The sequence below is a fragment of the Daldinia loculata genome (genome assembly GCF_022478755.1).
Source record: "Daldinia loculata strain CBS 113971 unplaced genomic scaffold F4817scaffold_26, whole genome shotgun sequence".
NCBI lineage: Eukaryota > Fungi > Ascomycota > Sordariomycetes > Xylariales > Hypoxylaceae > Daldinia > Daldinia loculata.
In genome coordinates this window covers 447,103-472,673 of record NW_026054880.1, presented here as the reverse complement: position 1 = coordinate 472,673, position 25,571 = coordinate 447,103, and the positions used below count along the sequence as shown (strand labels likewise).

Genomic DNA, 25,571 nt, shown 5'->3' with positions numbered 1-25,571 from the left:
TAAAATAAAATAAAATAAAATAAAATAAAATAAAATAAAATAAAATAAAATAAAATAAAATAAAATAAAATAAAATAAAATAAAATAAAATAAAATAAAATAAAATAAAATAAAATAAAATAAAATAAAATAAAATAAAATAAAATAAAATAAAATAAAATAAAATAAAATAAAATAAAATAAAATAAAATAAAATAAAATAAAATAAAACAAAATAAAATAAAAAATTACATAAATTTATTATATTTTTTTTTAACTTTTTATAACGTTTAAATATATTTTATAAAATTGTAAAAATTAAATTTAAAATTATATTTTTAGCCGCATCCGGTAAATAAAAAGTAGAGACTTTTGTAAAGTATGGCTTATCACTTTAACAATTTAATCCTCGTAAAAAGTTTTAAGCCGTTAATGATAGCATTATACTTTAACTTATAAATACGAATTTAACTGATTAATGATTAAAAAACAAAAGGCAATAAAATAAAATCGATATAAATTAAAGGTTAAAATAACTGTTAATTAAAAAATGATTTAAAATAAAAGTGTGTGTGTTTTTAATTAAAAAAATAAAATGATTTTAAAACTTTTATATAATCCGTAAAACTAAAATTACGTAATAAAATACTTTATAACCGGGCTTAATAACACCACACTTGTTTACCGGGTGAATATTTACCCGAATTACGTGTAATTTAAACTTAAATTTTTGTCATTTTTTTATTTAAATAATAATATTTTTTAAAAAAAAATTAATTAAAGTTTCGCAAAGTTATATTAATATATAAACTTTTTAAAAATAAAAATATATGGTTATAATATAAGTACAGCGTATTTAATACAAAAGGTCGAACGAACGGGCCATTTTACGTGGCTAATGCGTTGGCTGTGGTGGCTTACATCACGTGCAAAGTGGATGGGTTAGCCTTTTATTAAACTTTACCTGGCCTTTTAACGCTACTGGTCTTGCATATTGCCTAAAAGAGTACCTAATTAGTACCACTTTTAGGACTCCACTTATCTAGACTTAGTCCCATCCAAACCCTTTTTTTGGCTTCAGCTTGTCAGCTTGGCTCCTGTCTGCAACAACAAATTACCAACTGTCAAAACCATCTTTCTTTCCAGCCAGTATTATTGCGATTCTTTTTTTGTAAACTTAGGTTCTTTTCTCCATCTCTTTTCCATACGCTAGAGAAATCGAATATCGATAGCCCTCTCGAATTAGTGCGAAGAAACGAGACATCCGACGAGATCCATCTTGAAAGCAATTTATCCTAGTCGAGTCTGCTCCCTAGCAGACAAAGCCGCTGAAGCGCCATGAGTGTAAGAAATCTACCCCTTGAGTGTTTCAATGGCTCCACTCAGTTTAGAATACCACACGCATTTCCTACCCTTCTGTAAACTTACTACTTTTATTTTCATTTCCATTGTTTCTTCTAAACTTCACAGAACTGGTATTCTGGGATAAATAATCACTAACATTATGGCACAGTACGGGTTCGTTACCCCCTTTTCAGATCGTAAAATACAATTGCGATAAAAGCGCCGTTTAACGACTAACACTTTCATTAATCTAGATACGGTGGGCAGCAGAACCCCTTTGACGAGCGGAACAGCGCTGTCAACAACAGCTACGGACAACAAGACTACGGGAATGAATATGGCTGTACGTTTTCAAACACGATATGCGACACCATATGTAATCACACTAATGAAATATAGCAAATGTCGAGATGGCTTCGCTTACCCAAAACCAAGGTGGTTTTGGAGGTGGAAATGCGAACTCTATCCTGGGCGAGGTCACGGAAATCAACCGCGGGATCGACATGATTGACCGGAATCTTGACCAACTTAAGATGCTTCAACAAAGAGCCCTCGACGATGCCGACGCTTCCGCTTCCAGCAACACCAATCGACAACTAGATGCCCTCAGCTCTGAGACCATGGCCCATTATAGATCGCTCACCGACCGCGTCCGACAGTTGAAGAGCAACCCTGAGAGCCAGCAGAAGTTTGCTCAACAAGTTCGTCGCGTCGACAGCCGATTAAAGGATGCGATCAGGGCCTACCAGGGTGTCGAGTCAGCGTTCCGCAAGAAGACCCAAGAACAGATGGCGCGACAATACCGTATCGTACGACCCGACGCTGACGAGGAAGAGGTGCGAGCTGCCGTTGAGGATCAAACTGGTGGTCAGGTTTTCCAGCAAGCATTAATGCAGAGTAACCGTCGTGGTCAAGCCCAAGCTGTTCTGAGCGCTGTGCAGGATCGCCATGCACAATTAAAGAAGATCGAGCAGCAGATGATCGAACTCGCGCAGCTGTTCCAAGATATGGATACGCTCATTATACAACAAGAAGTTGCTATTGCCAACATTGAGCAGAAGGCTGAAGAAGTGGTTGAGAATCTCGACAAGGGTAATCAAGAAGTAGGTGTAGCTGTCAACACTGCTAGGGCGACGCGAAAGAAGAAGTGGATTTGCTTGGCTATTGTCGGTATGTATCTACCCTCGCTTGTTTTTCTAATGTGGACGGGGAATTGACATTCTGATCTAGTTGCTATTATTGCCGTTATCGTCATCATCGTCGCGGTATACGTATCGGTCACAAACGCGGCGAAAAACACCGCCACCAAGCGCGATATTATACAACCAAACATACGGTCATGGTTCGAAAACGTGGCCGTTCCCCAACTTCTTAGCGAAAGAGCCCATCCAAGGGCATTTATCGCTAGCGGTGAGCATCCGGGCGCGTAATACAGGATTACTACTTATTCTTAGTTTCCCTATAATCGAGCTTCATCGCAGTCTATCTACTTAGAAGTACAAGTAGGGCTGGTAGATGTGCTCATTCCCCACTACTCATCACACCTACTATTCACGAACTTTGGCACGCAATCTCCTTCGTGTTCGCTTCGTATATTATACCTCCCCGTCGTCATTATACATATTTAACTCGGATACCTTTTTGCGTGGTAATTTGAAGCCAAACCGCTTGATTCGTCAGTTGGAAGTTAGACTCGATATTGGATTCCGATGGACGGATAGCGGAGGTTGGCTACCTACTGATAGAAGGGGCGGATTGTCTCTGGTAGCTTTCTGGCTACCTGGTCCTAGGAACAAAATAGTCCTCTGTGTACTCAGTCTTATTTGTAAGCAGGCTTGGAGAAGAGGAGTTGCTCGCATTTCCTGGCGTTTGGACTCACTACGCAGAATTTTATTGAGTACTGTTTCATTGGACTGCGACTTGCATTGATGCTGATTGCGTGTGTATTGTTGTCTGTTGTTTGCGTAGTTGGTTTGATAACACTGTGGACCTATTGGTGAGACTTACTATGACAGGATATACTTAAGAATTTAACACTGGGCACCACGTAGGTGAAGACTGCGTTGGCTATTATCGTATCGTACTACTATGTACTCTAGTACTGCATATGAAGGCTATCGAGTCAGGTGTTGGTTTTAGTTTGTCTCTATTTTGGGGTATGTCTCAGGGGGTTGTTCTTGGATATATGCATATAATTGTAGACCATGTACATAGGTAACATAGGTAACATAGGTACCTAAGGTACCTGTTATCACTAAAATATGTATTTAAGCACATGATGTCCCTTCACATGCAATCCTTGGTTCAAGCATCAGACCCATTTCTAGACCCAATTAAAATAAAGTTGCCGGGTGAAGTCAGGACTCAGGAGCATCCCTGGCAGGGCAGTAGCATGCTGCATGCTGCATGCCGCATGCCGCATGCCGCGAACCGCGACCGCTCCATCTTTGAGATGTCTTCGACCTTCACACCATTTATGAGTTTCGACGATACCCAATAGAGTCCGTTTTATGCAGGAAACACCGGCGGTTAATAGAATGTTTGCGAAACATTGAATAAAGAGTATAAAAGTCACCCTTAAAATTATCATCTACATAGCAACCAAGCAACCAAGCACTTTGTTGTAGACCCCCTTGTTCTTTCAACTTGTCGGAACCCTCCAAAATGTCTAGGTCTGTCGACGGGGAACCTCAAAAGCGATAGCATATTACCCATTAGACCCTTGGGGGTGTTCTATGGCATGCGAGAAGATATATTGATAAGGCTGATGCCATGGGCACGATGAAGGACAATAGTGGCGATTCGTTTGCCACCTACCAAAGCCGATTACCGACGGCAAGGTCCTCACATAGCCGTGGTAGTTACGAGGTCGGCGAATCTAGCGCTGCTGCAAGCCTTAACGAGCCTTCAACGGGTACAACGACCCTATCCTATTCTTCTCGCATAGACCCCGACGAATCGAACTCGAGCTCCCATGCGCCGGATCAGGGAGGTAAGGACCTGAATCATGAGGTGCATAGACGGCGCCGGCCACACAAACCCCGATCGAGTGGAGGCTTTCTCCTCGCCAATCCCCTTATTAACGAACCGTCTAAGCCAAGGTCGACGAGTCGGGATGATGGTCGTAGGCAATCACGTTTACCGGTAGACAGCCGCAAGGGAAAGGGGTCTCTTGCTGTACCGGATAAGTTGAATGCAACTGGTATCCCTCGGATGGGACTGGGCATTGATGGGCAGGAAATGAGGAGGTCGAGTGATGGCCAAACACAGCGAACAATAAGTCCAATCCCCGATGAAGAGAGACGGCATAGCCATAGTGGACGAGGAATCTCAAGGATCCCAACTCCAACTCCGCGACCAAGCACGGCCCCCCTCGATGTCGATTCCACTCAGATTGTGAACATGGCTCTCAACTTGAGTGAATCGAGGCGTATGGCGGAAAGGAGAAATATGTCGAGTCCTATCCCTCCCCGACTTGCCCAAATTCCTGATAGTCTGGCTGGGGGTAGTCTTAAGCAGCACTTACAGCAACAGAGAAGGACTTCCCGCAACATGTCGCCAAGACCCGATAAAGGTTTGTCTCCGAGGATTATGTCGGCATCGACAATGACTAGCCCGTTGCAGTCTTTCGATCATGATGGTAGCTATCAGTACCATTTCTCGTCTTCAACTCTTAATCGGGCTCAGAAGGCGAAGGAATACCTCGAATTGATGGCTCAATACAGAAGGTTACTACAATTTCTCTCGCCACTTAAACAGGATGTCCGCTCCCGACCTTCGTCTTCTAATCTTTCAACGCCCTCCGTATCTCTTGGATCACCCCTGAACCCTCTTACTGGCGCACCGCAAGTCTCACTGGGTCGGGCTTACAACCCCCTTCAATATATTCGGAACCGAAAGGTCCGAGCCCGGGAACGCAAAGCTATTGATGGAGAGGCGCAAGGCTTCTCAGATATTTCAAGGGTGACAGATTGGATTGACGAAGCAGCAACATCCGCAGCAACGTCGGCCCTATCACTTGGGTCTTCTTCACTTCCTCATTTTCCGGGAGCACACGAACGTCCCGATCAAGACCTCCCCCCTTCTAATATACCGAGACCCATCTCAACAATAGCGAAGCCTAAACGGTTAAGAATCGATTGGACCATCGATCCCGCAGATATGCTTGCGGATGCCTACTGGCTAGAACAGGGAGATAACAAATATCTCCTTGAAGACCGTCATTATTCCAAGATTTTCTCGCGAAAGCCGGAAGCCCAAGTCCCGATATCCTACCAGGCAAATGAACCTATTACATCTACTCTTTCCGCATCTTCTACTAAGGAAGGCGACGTGGGCGATGTCACTGCTGCTTCAGAGACAGATCATACTAGTCCAACTAAAGTAGAGTTCGAGATGCCTTCTTTAAGCGCACGGGAGCGTGCCCGTCAAAAACTTCAAGATCTAAGGGGAATGCACCACAAACCGAATAATGCTTCTCATAGCCATGACTTCTTACGATTTAGGAGGGGTTCATTGTCAGATACGTCGGATAGTGAGAGTGACCGCAAGAGACGAAACCGTACCGGTACTATTAGTGCTAACGGCACGGATCTGCTGGAAAAACAGATGATGGAAATGTTGGCAAAGGAAGTTAATGAGGAGCAGAAAATCTCGGATGAGGCTGATATTGGGCGCCTCAAGCAACTGCCTGCAAACATGGCGATGCCTGAGAAGACTTCCCATACTCTGGAGCAGATGCATAGTCATAGGGATTCACGAGTTGAGATCATTGATAATTATGATAAAGCCAGCCGTGGAAGAGCATTACAAGGGTCTCCGGCAGGGTCGGGGCGTGCCAGTCTCGAGGTCCCTGGTCAGAATTATAGATTATCGGTGGAGTTGGACTCTTCTCAGCCGGAGTCGCCAGAGATAAGATCGCGAGGCCGTAATATTTATGTGCCAACTATTGGCATGGATATTTCCCCGCCTGATAGCCGACCAGGGTCTCCCGGCCGAAAGCCTTTCTCAAGGGTTAAGAGTATCTTCCGCGATCGTAGTAAGGAGCGAGAACGTGGTGCTGATCATTTGGTCCGCGATAAAGGTGACAAGGTGGATAGTCCTACCGAGCAGCCTGAGCTACTAAGTCCCTCTACTGGGACTACGGAGCGATTTGGTTCGCCTGATCGGCGTAGGTCTAAGAGCCTCACACGCAAGCTCAACCCGCGAAATACCAACGAGAGTCATAAATCACACCGTAGCATGGGAAGTATTAAACTAAAACCCGATGAGCAGGTCGGTCTTCGAACTATTTTTAAAGGAGGCGCCAAATTAGATGGCATGATACGGGGTGGCGTTTCTAAAGTCACTGATTTCTTATGGAAGAAGGATTCTGACGCTGAGGATGTTTCGTCATCTTCGTCGAGCGAAGATTCAGAGGAGGACTCTAAGAGAGGTAGACTTAGGAATTCTTTTACCTTGTCTCGTAGCAACTCGCGACGTCGGGACGAGAGCAACCGCCAGAAGAACTACCTGAATGTCATGCCTCCATTCAAATCGGCGTCGGTATCCTACGATAAGCCGATCTCTGGAGAGCTGGAACCCCTTGCTCTAACGCACACCACATCACAATCTACTAGATCGCCCAGGTTTGACCGACTGAAACCGCCTCGGATCGACATCCGCAAGGCTTCGCCTCCGTCGGAACTGGAACACACCAAGCCCCATCTGCTCCGCGACTCAGATGTCTCCGATACGGAATCACGCCCACGCGACTCGATCGATAGGCCGCGGGACACCTTAATAGACTTGGCTGATATACCGTCTCTTCCAGCTTCGCAGAACCGATACCGACCCCGACTCGGTTCTCGGACGCTCTCGGAGAGCGCCCGCCACTGGTCAATCTCTAACGGTAGCCAGACACCCCAAGGCACACAGATTTCTAGGCGCGAGATCGCACGTATGCGCGCGTTAATCCTGTGTTCCGGCATCAAGGCGATGGAAATTTCGCGACGTGCGCACGAGCAATACACGCTCTCTACGCTTGACGACAAGGCCGTTGGGTTGCCGTGGACAGGCATCCGCCAGTTCCTACCGGACAAATCATCCAGCATCGTTGTGTCGGAGGCGCAACTATACCCGGCTACAGCGCAGATACTCTCGGAGAGCATCGCCCGCTCGATCCAGGCCTCGGAGACCAGCAGAGCGCGCTTTGCGGGTGAGACCGTGCCTGCGCTGTACCGGCGCGTGGATGTCTTACATGACCGTGTAGGCGGCGACTTAATGGAGATGACGCGACGTGCGGCGGACGAAGCGGACGAGGTAAACCGCGACCTGGTGGATGCACAGCGACTTAAGGCGAAGCGTGTGACGGATACCATGGATAAGATGCTGCGGCGTCGAAGACGTCGGTTCCGGTGGGCTCGCCGTGCAGGTTGGCTCGCTGTCGAATGGGTGCTCGTCGGGTTCATGTGGTACGTCTGGTTCGTAGTCATGCTCGCCCGTATAGTACTAGGCGTGGGGAAGGGCGTTGTAGGTGTCGTGAGGTGGTTGCTCTGGCTATAGCCTTGAGAGAAAGAATATCCAGACGACGAGATACCGCGTTATTCTGTGGTTTGATACGTTGAGCACCGAGTATAGGAGGAGGATTTGTTTGGACGATAATCTTTTGGTAATGATACCCCCTGTGGTTGTGTTGCGGTTTTTTTTTTTCCTTTCCTCTTCTGTCCAATTCCCTTTTTCTCTTATGACTCTTTATTACTACCTCTTACTACACTACTACCGACTTAGCTCACACGGGCGAATTTTCTCTTTCAATATTTTATGTATCTCATGTAAAACATACATGTCCAACTGTTATCAATGCTACCTGCCTACTTTTTTCCTTACAGTGTTACCGTTTCCTTTAGCGTGGTTTATCTAGTCTTTAGAGTAGAGTAGAGTGTGGCTGTGAGAGAAGAGAAGAGAAGAGAGGTATACTATGTTGTGCGTTGAGGAAGAATCACAGTTGTGTGATGTGGATGGGGTCGGCATGAACTCGGAGTACTACTAATAACTATGCATTGCGCGGATTGGAAAAAAAAAAGGGATCGGAAGACCAGTTGTACGTACGTGTACGATATACGCGCTTCTATTACCGGGTGTTTTCAACTGTATGATTGTGTAATAAGAATAATAAGTTTCTGCTCATGGCTGCGTTCCTTAATTCTCGAATTATGTATTTGAAGCTCGTGGCTTAAGCGGAAATACGTCATGCAGGTACACTTTAAGCAGTGATAGTGAAATAGGGGCAAGCTACATGTAGGTACGTAGGAGGTAGGCAAATAGCAGAATCGAGACTGGGGCAATATTACCATTAATGCTTTGCTTGCTGTACACTGACACCTCGGATGACAAACTACCAAATGCAAACTCCAAACGAATATCTAAATACACGACATGCAGACAACAAGGTGAAGACAAATTATGCAATTATGCTAGAGCGTAATGTCGAATGGGCCAACCGGGTCGAAGGGACAATATAAAGTAAAAATACATAAAACCCATCGGCATTTCCTCCTTTTCCCCTTACTCGATCCTCTTCTTGCCCTCTTCCGCGTTGAGATAGCGGGCGGTGCTTAATCCGCGCTCGTGTCCAGCTACGAACGGGCCGAGCAGCGCGTCGTTGTGGATCTTGGTGATGGTGTTCTGGTAGCCCTCGGTGGCCCAGGGTCGCGGGTTGAGTTTGGGCCAGTTGACCTATAATATTGTGTTAGTACTTGTCTACAATAGAGATATTTATATAGAACCAAGAGGCGAAACAAAGGGAGCAAGGAACTTACGTAGAGCATCCCGTTATTAATAACAAAGTTGAAACTCCAGGCGGCGACCAACAACCAGAATAGGATGAAGAGCCTAATAGTCCAGACGGTTGAGCCTGGAAGGCGCCTCGTGAAGAGGCCTACGAAGACGAAAAATATGCTGAAGGCAAGAACGTAGGGGATGCTCTGGATGAGGATAGGTCTGCGGTCCGCAAATATAAACGAGGAGCCGATGTTAGCGGCCGCGGGCTCGTAGGCACCTAGGAAGAGGTCGAAGGCGTCCTGTCTGGGGCCGTCTCGGAAATTGTTTAGGTAGAATCTTGTAACGGCAATGTTGCCATCTTGCATGATACCTGCCTTTGTACGTTTGCCTGTACGGGTAATATCCGTCTTCATAGCGCCAGTGCCCGCATACGATTTGGACACAGTGTCGGCGTTATCAGCCCATATGTTCCGGAAGAGGAATTCAAAAGCCGTGTCTGCGGTGGCGAATGTCTCGCCTCGCTGGAGCAGACCAAGGTCGACAAACATGCGGTCCAGCGTCCATCGCGCCAGCATGCTCTGAACAACGTTTGTGCGGTCGAGAGAGTCCATGCAGTTCGTCCGAACAACGCTGGTCTGGAAGTTTCTAGTTTCGATACCACCATTAGCGGGCATATCTACACCGCGGAAGTACTGTTGCTTTATGAGAGCATCTTGAAGCTGCTCGACGAGTAACATGGCCTTATGCATCTGCATGCCCTTGGTCTCGTGGTGGTAGTCGAAGTAGATATAATGTAGACGGTCGTATTCCTGTTTCGAGGAACTGGGCTCAATAATGTGGAACTTCTCGTCAGTGATCGCGTCACCTTTGACTTTGTCTGTTGGTGACGAAACGAGCATCTGCACCATCTGTTCGTAGGCTTCCTTTATTCGCTTTTCTCGCCCACCCTGGTTGACTAGGTTTACTAAATAATTGTCTCCGTAAATCCGAATCTGCTCGTCAAAGTGCTTCTTGGCTGCTGGAAGGGCTGTTTCGATACCCTTGACCTGAAGCTTAGGGGTATATTTGAGCGCATTTATTTCAGCCCAATATACAGGTACGCTGCCTCGTGTTTGGACGTAAGATAATACCTGCGTCTCTGCCCCTTCCGAAGTACGGTATTTGCCGCTTTGCATATCGGTACTTCCAGCATATCCACCCAGACCTCGACCCGTGTCATTCAAAACGACAATCTGTTCTGTTTCGTTGTAATTGGCAGCGTGTCCCTCCTCATCCAGACCTCTGGTGAAGTATCTGGTTCCGGCTCGGTGTCTTGCTTTACGAGTGATGAGAACAAGAGTCAGGGGTGTGTTTTTGAATGTAGTCGGTCGGATCTCGAGCGTTCCCCATATAACTGGTAGGATATAAGGGTCAGCACCCGGTTGGGGTCCTGGTTGCGATCGGTTGCCTGTTCTACGATAGTTGATGAGGTCTGATTGCACAAATCTATTCCAGAAGAAACGATCGTCGGCTCGCATCCAGAGTGGGCTCGAATTGTCCATAGTAGCTTGTCTCTGGAAACTGTTCGTGAGGTCGAGAGAATAGGAGAAGTACATGGGTCCCTTCATGATGTAAGTCTTGAGAAGCGATAGGAACTGGTCCTCATCAGGGTCGCGGATCTGTCGCTCGCGCATAGGGAGAAACTCGGTCGAGATAATCTTGTAAACCATGTGGCCCTTAAGGCGGCCCATGGGCTGGCTCTTTGTAATGACGATAACATACTTGTCTGCGCTGTGTTAGTCTTGCAAAGATAGGTATATATCCGTAAGGAGGGAATCGGAGAAATACCAAGTCTAAGTCTAAGAAAGCCTAGTATACCAGGTATACTAGAAACACGAGAGACACGCTTGCTAGGGAAGTGAGAAGCTTCGCTTAATCTCACATCACCTGTAGGGCGGTCAACAATAAGAGCCGGGGCATTAGGGGAGGAGGGCGATGTAAAAGTATAGGAGTCTGCTGCTACGTGGACATTAATGTCCCGGTAGGGGAGCGTCATGATGAGCTAGCTGTATGATGGTGATGCTCAGCACGCACTCATAACAGGATGGGAAGATGGGAAGAATAGAGGGAGAAATCAACATGTAAGGACGACAAGGAGTGTAAAGAAGGTGAGACGACCGTGAGAGCACGTCGTTTTGGTAGTTGAAGCGAAGTTGCGCAGCTTTCTTTAATCCCTATGGGTTCCCTATGGGTTTGCCGCTGATGAAATAGTGTACATCTATATTTCCCGAAAGGGGATTTCGACAGCTGGACCGGTCGCAAAGATGCCAAGATGGTAGATGCCAAGAAAGGGAACAAGGTTTATTTCTAGGATGTGCACGGTCTATATACATTAGGTACCTCCTATGATAAGGAACCGAAGTCCATCCCCTGTCTTATCCATGGAAGTTACATAGTGTTAACTTTAAAGCACCTAAGGAAATATCGTATAAGTGAATTAATACAGTTAAAGAGCACTATAAATCACAGTAGATAAAGTCAATCACGTGCTATTTAACTAACTAAACGATAAAGAGCAGCTCACCGTATATCATTCACTTGCTGCATGTGGTTTCCACTGTAGCCACCTGCAACGCACCGACTACCCGAGCCTGACGACGTGTTGCTCCACCGCCGCTCACCTGCTCAGCCACTCACCATTCAGAGCGCAATGGACTCTTCAACAACCTTTAGCTTCCTTCAACATCGCAACGTAGTCAAGGCAATAATCAATCAACACACTTCACACTTTAACCCATCTTGTTCCGAACAACCTCTCGTTTATCCACGAAGCTAATTTCATACCCGAACGTCCTTTTTTTCTCGTACGAACATTCAGAGTCAGATTACTACTTTACGGCCTGTCTTCCGTTACCCCCCGGTTACTGCGTCGTTGATTCTATACCGTTAGGATTGACGATAATAATTCCCTTCCGATAAGACAGACCCCATAAAGTCTCCATTATCAATCGTCGCCTCTGTCTCCCCTCCATCCCTGTCCGTTTTGACTTCCATCTCTTCCCAAAGACTCGAGATATCTTCAGATCCCGTTCACCATCTGTCATGGCTTCTCGACCAGGGCCCGCAGCTAGGGGTGGTGTGACCGGCCGCTTCGCGCAGTTTAAGTTAGTACTATTAGGTATGTATCACGACTTCAGATATTTGTAGCATTGTATGCTAATTAGGACACAGGAGAATCTGCGGTTGGAAAGGTACCTAACTATCTCACCAGCAAGCCCATTTTAGGCAGCATCGTTTGCTAACTCTTCCAAAAAATAGAGCTCCATAGTCTTGAGATTTGTGAAGGTAAATGGCTTCTTCACGTACTCTATAAAATGCCTTTGTCTAATGCCTATCTAGGATCAATTCGACTCGTATCGCGAATCCACCATCGGCGCTGCTTTCCTAACACAAACCATTTCCTTAGATGAGAACACTACTGTTAAGTTTGAGATCTGGGATACTGCCGGCCAGGAGCGGTACAAGTCCCTTGCGCCCATGTACTACCGTAATGCGAACTGCGCCGTCGTTGTCTATGATATCACCCAATCCGTACGTCCACTAGGAACAAAGAAATAGTGGTTAGGTGGGCTGACAGTAAACATAGGCATCCCTCGATAAGGCAAAGGCTTGGGTAAAGGAATTGCAAAGACAAGCGAACGAGAACATTATCATTGCCCTTGCCGGAAACAAACTGGATTTAGTTAGCGAACAACCCGATAAGCGAGCCGTCTCGACTGCTGATGCTGAGGCCTACGCAAACGAGGCAGGATTATTGTTCTTCGAAACTTCGGCTAAGACTGCAGAGAATGTCCGGGAACTATTTACCGCCATCGCGAAGAAGTTGCCGCTCGATCAAGTCGGTCCCCGACATACCAGACCTGGACAGCGACCGGGAGGCGTTAGCTTGGCTCCGGAGGGTGCAAATACACAATCAGGAGGGCCTTGCGCATGTTAGAGGCAGTTCTGGGAGCTACTGGATACTACCGAGACCTGGTACAGCGAATTCTATCGTAGCCTGCTGATCTATCTGGCACTGAACTACCTGTTCAGTGCTATGATTGTGTTCTCAAGCATTATGTTATTGATGTCATGCAACGCTCGAGTAAGAGCACTCTATCAGGCTCTGCAGGACTGTTCGGGCCAAACTACTATCCAGACCCGGCTTGAAATGGCGACTGGACGTATTTAAGAAGCATGAAGATAGGCGCGAGATGCTCAAGTGTATATTTCGTTGGGAGTTTCTTGGCAGGAGGGCATACATCGTTTTTTTAATACCTGATTTTTTTTTGTTAATCGAGTTCTCAAGGTACAGGCTTGGCTGCTGGATGCATTGCAGTCGGTCATGAGCTAGAGGTACGTATGCGTGTGGCTTGAGACGAACTTAGGACTGAGACTGAACGTTGCCGGGCTACCACGTATATAGCTCGACGAGTAATGCAATAGAGTAACATTTCTTCACGACGAGACGAGATATACTATTAAATCAGCTTTGATAGGATATCTGCATTATGGTTTGTATATGATGTACCTAAGGTATAATTTGTATGTACCACTTACAGCATGTAAAACCTGGAAGTGTGATGCTGTAATGCTGCGTGCATGTGGTGATGCTGGAAGTAATTAATGATTACATAATATTAAAATTAAAAAATAAATAAAGTACGTACCAATGTACATGCCAGGTCCCACTAGACCGAGCAACTTTGCGCTTGCCGGGATTGTCCTATGCCCAACGCAACTTGCCTCGAAAACGACGTGCAGCTTTAAAAAAAGCTTCCCGAGGTTTTTACATCATATAATCCCTCGCCAACGACAACAACCCCAGTCACAACCTAGCAACGGCAATCGCATTTTGAAGGCCCACTCGATGCCCTCATGTTGCGGACATCGTTGCGATCTGTCAGGGCCGTAGGCAGCAGGCCTGTTGCTGCTGCTGTCGGCCATCAATGGCAGCCCGCGATCGCACGATCGGCTGGTGCAGTTGGGAGGGTATGAAGTCACCAAACATGGCATAACGCCAGCACTACCTTTAGAACACTTCAGAACACTTCAGGCTAACATCAATTGCAACCAGAGATATTATGCCGATAACAAGAAACCCTCAATAAACGACTCTACACCCGCGAAACTGCCCACATCTGAGACCACCACTGCTGCGTCGAGCGATCCCCCCGCGCTGAAAACTGAATCTAAGATTGCTTCCTCAACAATCGACCCTAAGGAAATTCCCCAGACGCCGCCTCCACCTCCGCCTGTATCAGAATCTTCGGTAGAAAAGGCCAGCCCTAAACCCACCCCGCCCCCGCCGGCGCCCGTGAGAAAGAAGAAGGGATTCTTCCGTCGATTGTATAATTATGTCGTGACTCTGATACTCCTAGGAGCCATAACCTTCGGTGGTGGCGTATGGTATTCACGCATAAGCGACAACTTCCACGACTTTTTCACCGAATATATACCATTCGGTGAACAAGCCGTGCTCTACTTCGAAGAGCTCGACTATAAGAAGCGATATCCCGGAGGTCTGACCATTGGTGGCCAGGGTAAGGATACCGGGGCTCAAGTTAAGATATCGCCGCAAAGTGGCGCATCTTGGAGAGTTGCAGACGCCGGCGAACCTGCAGGCAGACAGTCAAGTGCCATGCGGGACATTACTGCTAGTAAAAATGCTGCCGCTTCAGGATCCGAGAAGAAAGGTGCCCCTGCCGAAGCGAATCCTGCGCCGAAACCCGCTGAACCAGAGGCTGCGGCTCCGGAACCTACTCCCGCTGCGGCTTCTCAGGCCGTAGAAAAAGCCGAAGCGCCGAAGAAGGAAACCGTCGGCTTCGTAGCCCCCGAAGTCGATGAGCCTTCTCGATTCCCCCCTCCTACTCCCATTGACCCTCTAAATGTCAATGACGCCGACGAGCCCGTAGTCCAGGATCTGGTCAAGATGCTTAATGATATCATCACCGTTGTTAACGCTGACAATGCCGATGACCGCTTTGCGTCCACCATCGAAAAGGCCAAGAGCGAGCTCAACAAGGTAGGCTCCAAGATCCGCGAGATGAAGGCCCAGGTTGAAAAAGACGCTGCCTCGCAAGTGGCAAGCATGGTTAAGGATTTCGAGGGTGCAGCCATCGAGTTGGTCAGCCGTGTTGAGAAGGTTATGAATGCGCAAGAGAAGCAGTGGAGGGCAGAGTTTGAGGAAGAGATGCAACGCATCCAGGCTGCATATGAGTCGAGAATCAAGACGGAAATAGAGCGGGAAAAGCAGATCAACGAGGCGAAGCTTAAAAATATGCTGCTCGAGCAGGCTGTCGATCTAAAACGCCAGTTCTTGCGGGAAGTCAAAAGCCGTGTTGAGGAAGAGCGAAATAGCAGACTCGGCAAGCTAGAACAATTAAGTAACGCTGTCAGGGAATTGGAGCAGCTCACGACTGGATGGAATGATGTTGTCGACACGACCCTCAAGACCCAGAAGCTGCATGTCGCTGTCGAGGCTGTGCGCGCCAGTCTCAGTGACACTGAGCACCCACGACCTTTCGTTCGAGAGTTAATCGCCCTGAAGGAGATCGCTACGGATGACCCAGTGGTCAACGCAGCCATCGGTTCGATCAACCCGTCAGCGTATCAACGTGGCATCGCTACACCTTCTCAACTGATCGACCGCTTCCGTCGCGTTGCGCATGAGGTGAGGAAGGCTAGCTTACTACCGGATGATGCAGGCGTAGCTTCCCATGCATCAAGCTGGTTGTTGAGCAAGGTCCTCTTCAAGAAGCAAGGCTTAGCGGCTGGCGACGATGTTGAGAGTATTCTCACCCGAACTCAGACGCTTCTTGAGGAGGGCAACCTGGATGCCGCGGCACGCGAGATGAACGGTCTACAAGGGTGGGCCAAGACGTTGAGCCGAGACTGGCTAGCGGAAGTAAGGAAGGTGCTCGAGGTGCAACAGGCATTAGATGTAAGTTTTCTACATATTATCAAGTAATTCGTGTAGAGGGATACTAACAAACGGTAATTTAGGTCATCTCTACCGAAGCTCGGTTACAGAGCTTGAGAGTAGAGTAAGCTGGAGGACACAAGAGACGGAAGCATATCCTTTTCTTTCCTTTTACTTCGTCACCTGTCCCTTGTACATTCTACCTACTTACCAACCTAACCTACTTTGCCCTTGTCTCTAGAGGAAAGAAAATAAAGGGGGGACGGGAAGGGCGGCTGATTAGCCTGTGTATGAGATAATAACAAGCAATAGACGGCAGGTATATCCTGCTTTTGAACTGTTTTATGTCTTGCGGTGTATAAGTGTGTATGCTAAGAGTGACTTGTTGGTTTAGTAAATGATCTAGATAGAGCTATACTATAAACATGGGTTAATTTTGCGTGCTATTGCCAAATAAGTATTATTCACTAACTTGGAGAGGTAGGATCCTTTGCATTTCATGTAGTTTTGAGAATAGTATCTAGTTCATACCAAATATGGCCTATCAACTCTCAACACACAATACAAGAAGAGAAACAGACTTTTAATGTTACGTGCTAGTTACTTATTATAAACGGGATTAAGATGAGGAACTCGAAACTAAGTATTACGTAGGCCGTCTTGAAGGCTAAAAGACCTTTAACTTTTGGATCGAGTCTATTGCTGTAGACATTACATATAGTCATCACATACGGAGCTTCATGGCATACGTAATGAATTAGCATTGCTGACTTATGTGGTCTTCTGGAAAGGGGGGTTTGAACCAAATTGCGAGTATTGTTAACTTCCCCAACACGGTAAAGAAATAACTGAGGCTTTAAGACGCATAATATCTGATGAGACCGACACTACTGTTAACATATCAGTTTAGTGGTTAGTATGCGTGCATATACTATTCACTCAACTGGGCCAAAATCAAAGGTAATATGGGCTCGCTGCGTAAATGGACGTATAACCATACATTAACAGGGCCTTCACTTGAATAATTCGTTGGGGGTACGACCGGACGTATGTGGCCGCTCTTATTGTATAGCTTAATGTTGCGGTGCAAGCTGTGGAGAGCCATATGCATATTGTATCCAGTAGTAAAGTCTCTCAGAGCTAACAATGACGGGTCCTGCAGATTAGAACCATTTGATAACTTTGGAAGAATGTGAAAGGGTTTAAATTAAAACGAATGGCTATTAGATTGTAATAATACATACCTAAGGTTCTCTTTCAACTGAAGGCGGTTAATTTCCATATTCTTTATAGAGATATTATATTTCACATTGTGTTCAACCGGATTTCCTAAGTCTGTCCTAGCTCGAGACTTATAATATTTTTCCAATAGTATAAAAGGCATTTTATTATATATTAAATCCATACCAACCATATTATTCATAGATGTAATATTGTATTTTAAAATTCCGAGATCTCGTTCCGATGGGGATAGCGGGAGGCGACGATAGTTGTGACAGGGAAATAAACATCGGTGTACCATGTGACCCGTTTGCTACTCGGGATGATTCAATGGGTTTTTGGCGTTTGTCGAGTGGCTCAAGGGTGAAGTTGATGTATATAAATTAATGTGGCTGGCTTACGGGATGAGACTCGGGGATGACAACCTATAACTCTCGTAAACCCCGAGCATTTCGGGCGCGTCCATGCATCCTGCCCCCTTATTGACATCGCGCCTCGTTCGTAAAGAGCCAATCAGTGATTTATATGTGCTTATAGGCTAAATTTATCTTCGACAACGCCATGACAATACCTCACCGAAATCCAACCTGCATAACAGAGCAAGTAGATCACACATCCCCGAGAAAGTTCTAATACCAGCTGTCTAAAATGTGTTAGGTTGCGACGGGGGTCCCTCTTAAACATTACAGTATTCTGATATATTTCCTGGCCTTGCTGAGGTATGGTATAGTGACTCTAGGTATTCGACTAAGGCTTTACTCCTATACTCCTTGTCAGGATTTATACCCGTCGATTGATGTCATACACAGAGTGAGTGTCTAGGATAGGTAGACCAAGTAATAGATAGTAGTATTGATCTTGTAACGCCTGGCCTTCTATCCTCTTACGAGGGCGCTTCGCGCCTCTTATATAGTAGATAGACCCCTGTTAGCTACCCCTGACCCATAATACCCTGGCACTCCTATACATAGAAAGTGCATATTGTCCAATGCGTCGGACGCCTAACTACGTACCTTTTAGAATAAGTACATTAGATACCTCTTATATCGCGCGAACAAGTTGATGATAGAATAATGTACCCTTCCTTTTACTAGGTAATCATGGTGAAGTTTGAACAACTACTTGTCACGACAGGTTGCTTACACTCGGATGTCCATATTAATTATGTAATATCCCCTAATATATTGACTACCCACGCCTAATCATTTATTTCCCTTTGCGTCCTACCAGCCTTGAGTAAACTGCTCCTTCCAAAGGGTATTCATGTATAAAATATAGAAATCGTGACGTTGAAGCATCCCTTCCCGCAAGTAGAATGTCTCTTCCATTACAGGAGACCTATTAGGACTCTAGATGAGATGTTTAGAACAAAGGATATTTCCAGCATGTATAGACGTAGGCTCCCATAGTTAGCGTAGGGTTTAACAAAACAACTTCGTTGGTTCCCGGCTTCTTGGTCCACCTCGTGACAGCACCTGATCTTGAAGGAATCGACTGCTTTGCGAATCGGGCCCGAGGATGTTACCTTCTGAGGCTGGACGGCGTAGGTAGTTTTGTGTCGCGGGTTTTGAGCCGAAAGAAGATCGTCTGTCATAATAGCCTACTTCCTAGGGGCTATTCTTGGCAATGCCAGTTGTGCGCTCGCTCTCGCTGAGTTTGTTTGACGACTAAACATACTGGGCCGACGGTTGGACTTCACTTGATACCTGTCTATTGGGGGCATCTAGATAGTATATGCTGCTCTTCATTAATACCTTGTCTACTCGAACTAAACGATAACCCTGCTATTCATATAAAACTGGTGAGGCGAACTCCCTGGTCGTAGTCCGACTATCTTTTCATTCAACGACCTGGGTATTATGAACCATTGGGTAAGTACTCACCCGAATACTCTTCAACCAGAACCTTCTAAGAGTTGTTACGGGAGGCTACACCGGTGATTTGAAGCAGTTTCTTTACCGGTTAGTGAATGTATGACTTTCTAATGCATCCGCGTTCGTACCCAAATGCCCGCGTTCGTACCCAAATGCAGTAATATTTCATCTAGAACTAGTGAGTGGCAGCATGCTGTTGAACTGTGATATTCACGTGTATTAACCCATCGACACCATGGGCAACTAATTGCAACTCAATCTTGGGAACGAATATAACGCCATATGTAGCGATGATCAATCAAACGTAGTTCATCACATAGTAGACTACTCTTCTATATCGACTACTCTTCTATATCGGAGAGATACAAGCTGAAGTATAATTATGTTATTAAAACCTTTGAACCCGAAGTGGTCAGACAGGACACTACATGTTCTTATGTTACATGTGGTACAAATTATTTTGACATACGGTCACGAAGAGTGGCAATATCGCAAAATATTACACAGCATGTAATAAGATTGTAGGTACCCTATACTCCTAGACTATGACCAACGTCGCCTTGTGTGAGTTATGCTGTGTAAAATTGGGATTTTATAGTGATGGTTCGATGGCTTTTCCGCATGCATCTGTTATTAGTCTGTCGGTAGGTTATCTCGAATAGTAACTTTCTGCATCTAGAAGAGAACCCCGGAGGCACGTAAGTTGTATGAATATCCCATAAGAAACGGATGCTTAAAGTGTATTTATATGGGAGCAAGGCCTTTGCATTTTCTACACTTTCTCCATCTCGCATCTTCATTCATCTCTACCTACCTCTACAGGGAGCAAACCTAACGAAGAAATACCGCAAAGACAATCAAGGTAATTCATGCCCAAACAGTCCAAAACTACGATCTTCAACTAATGTATTTATACATAGATGGCTTGTGCTTGTACTTGTTCAAACGGCTTTATCAAGAGTCTCGCCGGTGGCAGCAAATTCACCGCTACCTTTGTCATCGATGACATCCAGTATCACTTCAGCGGCAACATCAATCCTAGTGTACAGGATTTTGTGTGCGACAGGGCTACACTCCAATATGGCAGTTTAGGAGAGTTGACCACTCAGCGACAGTGTGAAGGAAAGATTGGCACCCAAAACATCGAGCTAACTATCATAAATGGCCCGACAATCAAGGGTCCTCTCAATTCGCCCATTGACCCGGCAACGCGCGTTTCTGGAGTGGGTACTTGGGCACAGAATTGAACCGAGACTGTCTCCCGGGTTCTGACGAGGGCATTGGAACAGTGATTGTGGGACCTGTTGCCGGAATATATTAAGGAGAGGAAGTTCAACACTACCCTCATGAGGATTGAAGAAGCTATACGATTGAACTCAACAACCTTGCCCTCAACGGCAGAATTAGTTAAATGAATAAAGAGTATGTTTCCTACCCATATTGGCTCGTCAATGAGCAGGGCGATGGTTGATGTCCGTGCTATGGAATAAGGCATGAAGCATAGAAACAGCTTCGTTGTTCCGCAAGGAACTCCAAATGTGACTATGGTGGAATCTTGAGCTATATATATTGAAGTAGTCTTATATTTTAGATGTCTCATCTAGAATCATAATAGTCCGCTCTGATATTATATATGATCAGTTTATCCGTGAGGCTGGCCGTAGTAAGACATGGGTAAATAGTTATCTGACGGTCTCGTCCTTTCTATGTGTTTGTGCCTAAAGCAACGAAAGGGGAACATCTAGAATAAACCAATAGGGTAGAAGTACTAAAGGCGGGAAAGACAGAGTTGTTTGGATAGGGTTTTTGTATTTGTACATGTTAAGAGATGAAGTTATCGGATTAGTCAGCTGGTCGAGGTTTTAAATGTTTATTTTTAAGTAGTTAAACGTTTTTATTAATTTAACCTTGTCGCTATTACATATCGACTAGTTTATGGCTTTTCGTTCAATGTTTATTCAGCGTTTATCTATAACGTGCTTACTCAAACCTTTACCTCCCCCTCTCCTTCCCCTCAACCTCACCACAACTATCCTGCGCCATTCCTCAACCATGGCGCGGACATACGAGTCGGCGCTCGCGCACCTCGACTCCATCCAGTCAAACCGCGCCGTCACATCCCTGTTCACCCCTCCCGCCTCCGCATCATCCCCCACCCCCTCCGCCAAGGACCTCAATGCGCTCGCCATCCCGGAAATGCTCTCCTGGCTAAGCCGGGCGGGGCTAACGCAGGACGATCTCGCCCGGCTCCGCTGCATCCACGTCGCCGGGACCAAAGGAAAGGGCTCCGTGTGCGCGTACCTAACCTCAATCCTGGCGCGGGAGCCTCTCGCCGGTAGGGTCGGCACGTACACGTCGCCGCACCTGGTCTCGGTGCGCGAGCGCATCCAGCTTGATGGGCGGCCGATTAGTCGGGAGTTGTTCGCGCGGTATTTCTTCGAGGTGTGGGATGCACTTACTAATGCTGCGCGGGACGAGGCGGCGCGTTCGGGGAAGGATATCCCGGTTGCGGAGCTCGAGGGCCCGGCTACAAAGCCTTTCTATTTCCGGTTCTTAACGATCCTGGCCTTCCATGCGTTCTTGCGGGAGGGAGTTAAGAGCGCGGTGGTGGAGTGCGGTATTGGTGGCGAGTACGACTCTACGAACGTGTTGCCGGCTGAGGCCGTGACGGCTTCTGTGATCTCGCAGCTCGGTATTGATCACGTGGGTATGCTCGGCAGCACGCTTCCCGAGATTGCGTGGAATAAGGCGGGCGTGATGAAGCCGGGAAGTAAATGCTTCACTCGAAAGCTCCGGTCTGAAGATGGCGAGGAGACTATGCGTGTGTTACGCGAACGAGCCGCGGAGAAGAGTGCCACCTTGATAGAGGTAGAAGACCAAGAAGTCGAGCAATGGGGAGGTATACAAGGAACCGAGGCAGGCAGCCTCGAAGGCGAGTTCCAAAAGTACAATCAGGCGTTAGCGGCGAAGGCTGCAGCTGAGCATCTAAGGGTTCTGGATGGAAACCAGGACACCATACCTGGAGAAAAGTTGATAGCTTTGGCAGAACGCTTCTCCGATGGTTTACGGTTAGCAAGACTGCAAGGACGTTCCGAAACAAGAGAATACGGTGACTTCACGTGGCTCATCGACGGGGCACATACCGCAGAAAGTCTGGAGGAAGTAGCCAAGTGGTTCGCGGGGAAACGCAAAGCTTTAGCTGGCGACTCGAAAGTGGTCTTGTTATTCAACCAGCAGGAACGTGATATAGCAAGCCTTCTAAACAGTCTACACAGGGGTATTGAGAAGGAGTCGGGGGTTCCCGAGGGCACTATCTTCGACTACGCCATATTTACTCGGAACGATCTACAGCGTAGAATGGCCGAGGAGCCCGAGCGAGACTTAGCTGTCCAGCAAGCTGCAGCAGATGCCATGAAGAAGCTATCCCCCCGGACGAAGACCGCCGTCGTAGAGAGCGTTGATGAATCGGTCGAGAAGATAAAAGCTGCGCAGCTTCGTGACGGCGTTAAAGTCGTGGTTCTAGCTACGGGTAGCTTCCATCTCGTAGGCGCTCTGCTTAGGACATTAGAGCCAGATTCGGAGTTGTGAATTACCCATCTAGGTAGGTAAGCTCTGTAGGTAGGTAGGTAGGTAAGACAGGTTCCGGTGACTTGGACACGACAAAAACGGCGTTTAAGAGGCGATAGATTATGGGTCTCAGGACTAAGTCGTAGGCGCCGTGTCCCTTGTTAGTTTTACACTTCCCTAGTTAATCTAAGAACTCGTAACATAAGGAAGACTTATACTATAAATTCGATATCAGTGACTGTAGTAGATATTGATTCTAGTCTCTGCAATCTATAGTATTGGGAATCACAGATACTTTCACGATGAACTTTATACAATTCAAAAGTAACAAGGTTGCTCAAATAGTTATAGCCGATATTATACTCAATGAAACCTTTATATGATTCTCCTCTATACGGGTTGAGCCGCCGTAGATCCTGATCTATATTTCTAGGGTATACCCATCTCTCGTTGAAACTAGAGCTATTTTACATAACCAACCCAGCCCATTAGAAAATCGACCGTTGCCGGTCACAAGGCATCAGCGCCTTCTAATATGCCCAAAGCTCCGCCCACCAGATGCAAGCTACCTGTAATGAAAGCCTGTATTGTTTCATTTTCGCCCAAGGGCGTCTTGCTGAGGTCTCGGACATAATTGATCGCCTCCTCAATCGTCGGCACGACAGTTACCTTTGCCTTCGGGTCTAACAAGGACCATTTCTCCGCAAAGGCGCGCTGCGCTGTTAGAGCTTTGATGGCTACGGGGTCATACTGGTGGTTCACAAAGTCCCGCTTATATCCAGTGCTGGCGTAAGTTACGTTTGTGCAAAAGACGACGTGCTCGAACGTCCCTTGCCCCTGGGCTTTGAGAGCAGAGACTATGCCCTCGAGGAAGTGGATGGCCTCGTCACGTCCTTGCTGGTTGAAAATCAGGGCTTTCGGGCCGGTTCGCTTCGCGCACTCACCTGCAAACCATCTTGTCGCCATCTTGAGACTGTCTACAGTATGTGCTCCGTCAACATGCCAGATGATTGGCCCTTCAGCCTTGACTTCGCATCTACCCCTCCACACAACTTTTTCAAGACCATCAACGAACTCTTTACTTAACGCCGACGGATTTGGTGTGAAGTTAGGGTCGATTTTTTGCAATGCTGCTTCCGCTAGGGCGACTCCCAAGCTGGCATTCTTCTTCTGGAATAGCGCATCTGGTCGGACCTTAACATCCTTTAGTCTAGGGTCGACATCCAAAACCTTCAGCGACACGCCTTTTTCTTTGGCTCTTTCCTGAAGTACGTCGGCGGCTTCGGGAACTTGCTCAATAGTGAAAGCAGCACTGCCCGGCTTCATGATACCGGCCTTATGCCAAGCAATCTTCTGTATCGTATCCCCGAGTGCAAAGACATGATCTATACCCAGAGTGCTAATACCAGATGACAAAGGGTGTGCTACGATGTTCGTGGCATCGAATTCGCCGCCAATACCTGTCTCGTATACAGCAACATCAATACCCTCCTGGAGGAATAAATGATAGCTCATCAGTGTTAAATAGCGGGAATAGACCGGCCTCGTAGGCATGGGGATATCAAGCCTCTGGTCTATTACCCTCTGGCCTTCGCGTTCTTCAGCCTCCCCAAGCTTGTCCCATACCTCGAAGAAGTAACGGGCAAAGACGTCCTCGCTGACAGGAACGTCGTTGATCCTAATTCGTTCGCGCACAGCAATCAAGTGTGGACTCGTAAATAAGCCAATCCTGCGAGGTACTGTATGTGCTCGCTGGTAGTGCAAGAGGATGGATGCTGCAAATGCGCACGTACTCCCTTTTCCCTTAGTACCCGCGACGTGCAGAACATTCAACCGGTCGAGGTCGGAGGAAGTGTAGCCAATGCGCCGCAAGTACTCATGCATTTCGGCGATGGAGGCGGCATCTGGGCGGATGCCAGCCTTGCGGCGGGCTTCGACGATAGCATACGGGGTTTGAAGGGAGTTCAGCGCATCGATAGCGTCCTGAGGGAATATATTGTCAGCTTCATCCTTATCCCCACGGGGGTTGGGCTAGGGTCTGGGCTAGGTACGTTGTACGTTCTACCGGCTTGTGTAGCCATTGTGCGGCAAGAAATCGATATCGCACTCTTTCTTATATGTAGAGAGAAAGAGTACAGACTAGTGCGTCGGAACACATGATGCATTCCTGGAGACCTAGGTCTGCACCTGGTCTTTAGCAGGTAAGCTTCTGTATTCCTGCCGTATCCGTATGACAGAGATGACGAAAATTAGATAGATAAAAAGAGGGTCAGCAGCGATATCGCCGACGAACTCCCCCAATTCTTACCCCACCTTCTCCAAATTACACAATAGGTTACATTGCACAAAGTACTCACAACCTTGTACTTCCTAATGGAAGTTCCTAATAGAAGGTAGGCTCTACATGTCAGTTCATATGCAACCTACTCCAACCTACACGTTCGAAACAAAACTACATGTAGAAAGTATATTTAACAATCTAAGCAGGAACTATTAAGGAAACTAAAAATCATATAGGCAGTAGTCTAACCTTTAAAGTATATTGGGTAATTATGTATATTGAGACTACTATTAAGGTAGTATAATGGCGCATATATGTCAGACTGGTGGGCTAATTTGAGTCGCACCACAACTTCGTTACCTTCAAGATATTTCCAATAGACTACCTAAGTAGGTACCTAGATAATTTAAGAAGAGAAAAACAACTTAATAACAGGTAAGCTATTGCTTTGTTTATCCCTATATTTTCGATTGGTACCTACACGTATGTAGCGGGTAGGTAATGTCGTTGCTATGAAAAATTGGCTATTAAACAGGTAACAGGTAGGCAAGTGCAAAGTACAACAGGAGCATATGTAGCTCGAAGTTGCACTTTCATTATTAAA

The 25,571-nt window shown here is 46.6% G+C and overlaps 8 protein-coding genes across 8 annotated transcripts; 6 read left to right on the top strand and 2 right to left on the bottom strand.

Annotated features, from left to right (window-relative positions):
• Nucleotides 1–1,483: 1,483 nt before the first annotated feature.
• On the top strand, nt 1,484–2,753 carry F4817DRAFT_316245 (t-SNARE; the record flags this gene model as incomplete). The annotated part of the gene is made up of 4 exons (XM_049300647.1): nt 1,484–1,497; nt 1,578–1,666; nt 1,723–2,493; nt 2,554–2,753. 4 exons carry the CDS (start codon nt 1,484–1,486, stop codon nt 2,751–2,753), a joined length of 1,074 nt encoding a protein of 357 aa, XP_049158887.1.
• Nucleotides 2,754–3,666: 913 nt separating this feature from the next.
• On the top strand, nt 3,667–8,085 carry F4817DRAFT_338588 (uncharacterized protein). Its single transcript, XM_049303442.1, has one exon. It carries the CDS (start codon nt 4,096–4,098, stop codon nt 7,864–7,866), a length of 3,771 nt encoding a protein of 1,256 aa, XP_049158886.1. The 5' UTR covers nt 3,667–4,095; the 3' UTR covers nt 7,867–8,085.
• Nucleotides 8,086–8,762: 677 nt separating this feature from the next.
• F4817DRAFT_117414 (putative SAC1 protein) lies at nt 8,763–11,208 on the bottom strand. The gene is made up of 3 exons (XM_049297569.1): nt 10,912–11,208; nt 9,123–10,849; nt 8,763–9,039 (listed from the first exon to the last, which is right to left on the bottom strand). Exons 1-3 carry the CDS (start codon nt 11,117–11,119, stop codon nt 8,869–8,871), a joined length of 2,106 nt encoding a protein of 701 aa, XP_049158885.1. The 5' UTR covers nt 11,120–11,208; the 3' UTR covers nt 8,763–8,868.
• Nucleotides 11,209–12,032: 824 nt separating this feature from the next.
• Nucleotides 12,033–13,126, top strand: F4817DRAFT_117372 (putative GTP-binding protein ypt5). The gene is made up of 5 exons (XM_049297568.1): nt 12,033–12,241; nt 12,295–12,314; nt 12,382–12,408; nt 12,463–12,654; nt 12,710–13,126. The coding sequence occupies exons 1-5, from the start codon at nt 12,166–12,168 to the stop codon at nt 13,058–13,060; spliced, it is 666 nt and encodes a 221-aa protein (XP_049158884.1). The 5' UTR covers nt 12,033–12,165; the 3' UTR covers nt 13,061–13,126.
• Nucleotides 13,127–13,816: 690 nt separating this feature from the next.
• On the top strand, nt 13,817–16,499 carry F4817DRAFT_117366 (mitochondrial inner membrane protein-domain-containing protein). The gene is made up of 3 exons (XM_049297567.1): nt 13,817–14,094; nt 14,180–16,045; nt 16,108–16,499. Exons 1-3 carry the CDS (start codon nt 13,981–13,983, stop codon nt 16,150–16,152), a joined length of 2,025 nt encoding a protein of 674 aa, XP_049158883.1. The 5' UTR covers nt 13,817–13,980; the 3' UTR covers nt 16,153–16,499.
• A 3,419-nt stretch (nt 16,500–19,918) lies between these two features.
• F4817DRAFT_365484 (uncharacterized protein) lies at nt 19,919–20,366 on the top strand (the record flags this gene model as incomplete). The annotated part of the gene is made up of 2 exons (XM_049306872.1): nt 19,919–19,981; nt 20,040–20,366. Exon 2 carries the CDS (start codon nt 20,040–20,042, stop codon nt 20,364–20,366), a length of 327 nt encoding a protein of 108 aa, XP_049158882.1. The 5' UTR covers nt 19,919–19,981.
• Nucleotides 20,367–20,977: 611 nt separating this feature from the next.
• Nucleotides 20,978–22,895, top strand: F4817DRAFT_338582 (FolC bifunctional protein). Its single transcript, XM_049303441.1, has one exon. The coding sequence runs from the start codon at nt 21,055–21,057 to the stop codon at nt 22,705–22,707; it is 1,653 nt and encodes a 550-aa protein (XP_049158881.1). The 5' UTR covers nt 20,978–21,054; the 3' UTR covers nt 22,708–22,895.
• Nucleotides 22,896–23,196: 301 nt separating this feature from the next.
• Nucleotides 23,197–24,767, bottom strand: F4817DRAFT_316238 (FolC bifunctional protein; the record flags this gene model as incomplete). Its single annotated transcript, XM_049300646.1, has 2 exons — nt 23,197–24,669; nt 24,738–24,767. 2 exons carry the CDS (start codon nt 24,765–24,767, stop codon nt 23,197–23,199), a joined length of 1,503 nt encoding a protein of 500 aa, XP_049158880.1.
• Nucleotides 24,768–25,571: the final 804 nt, after the last annotated feature.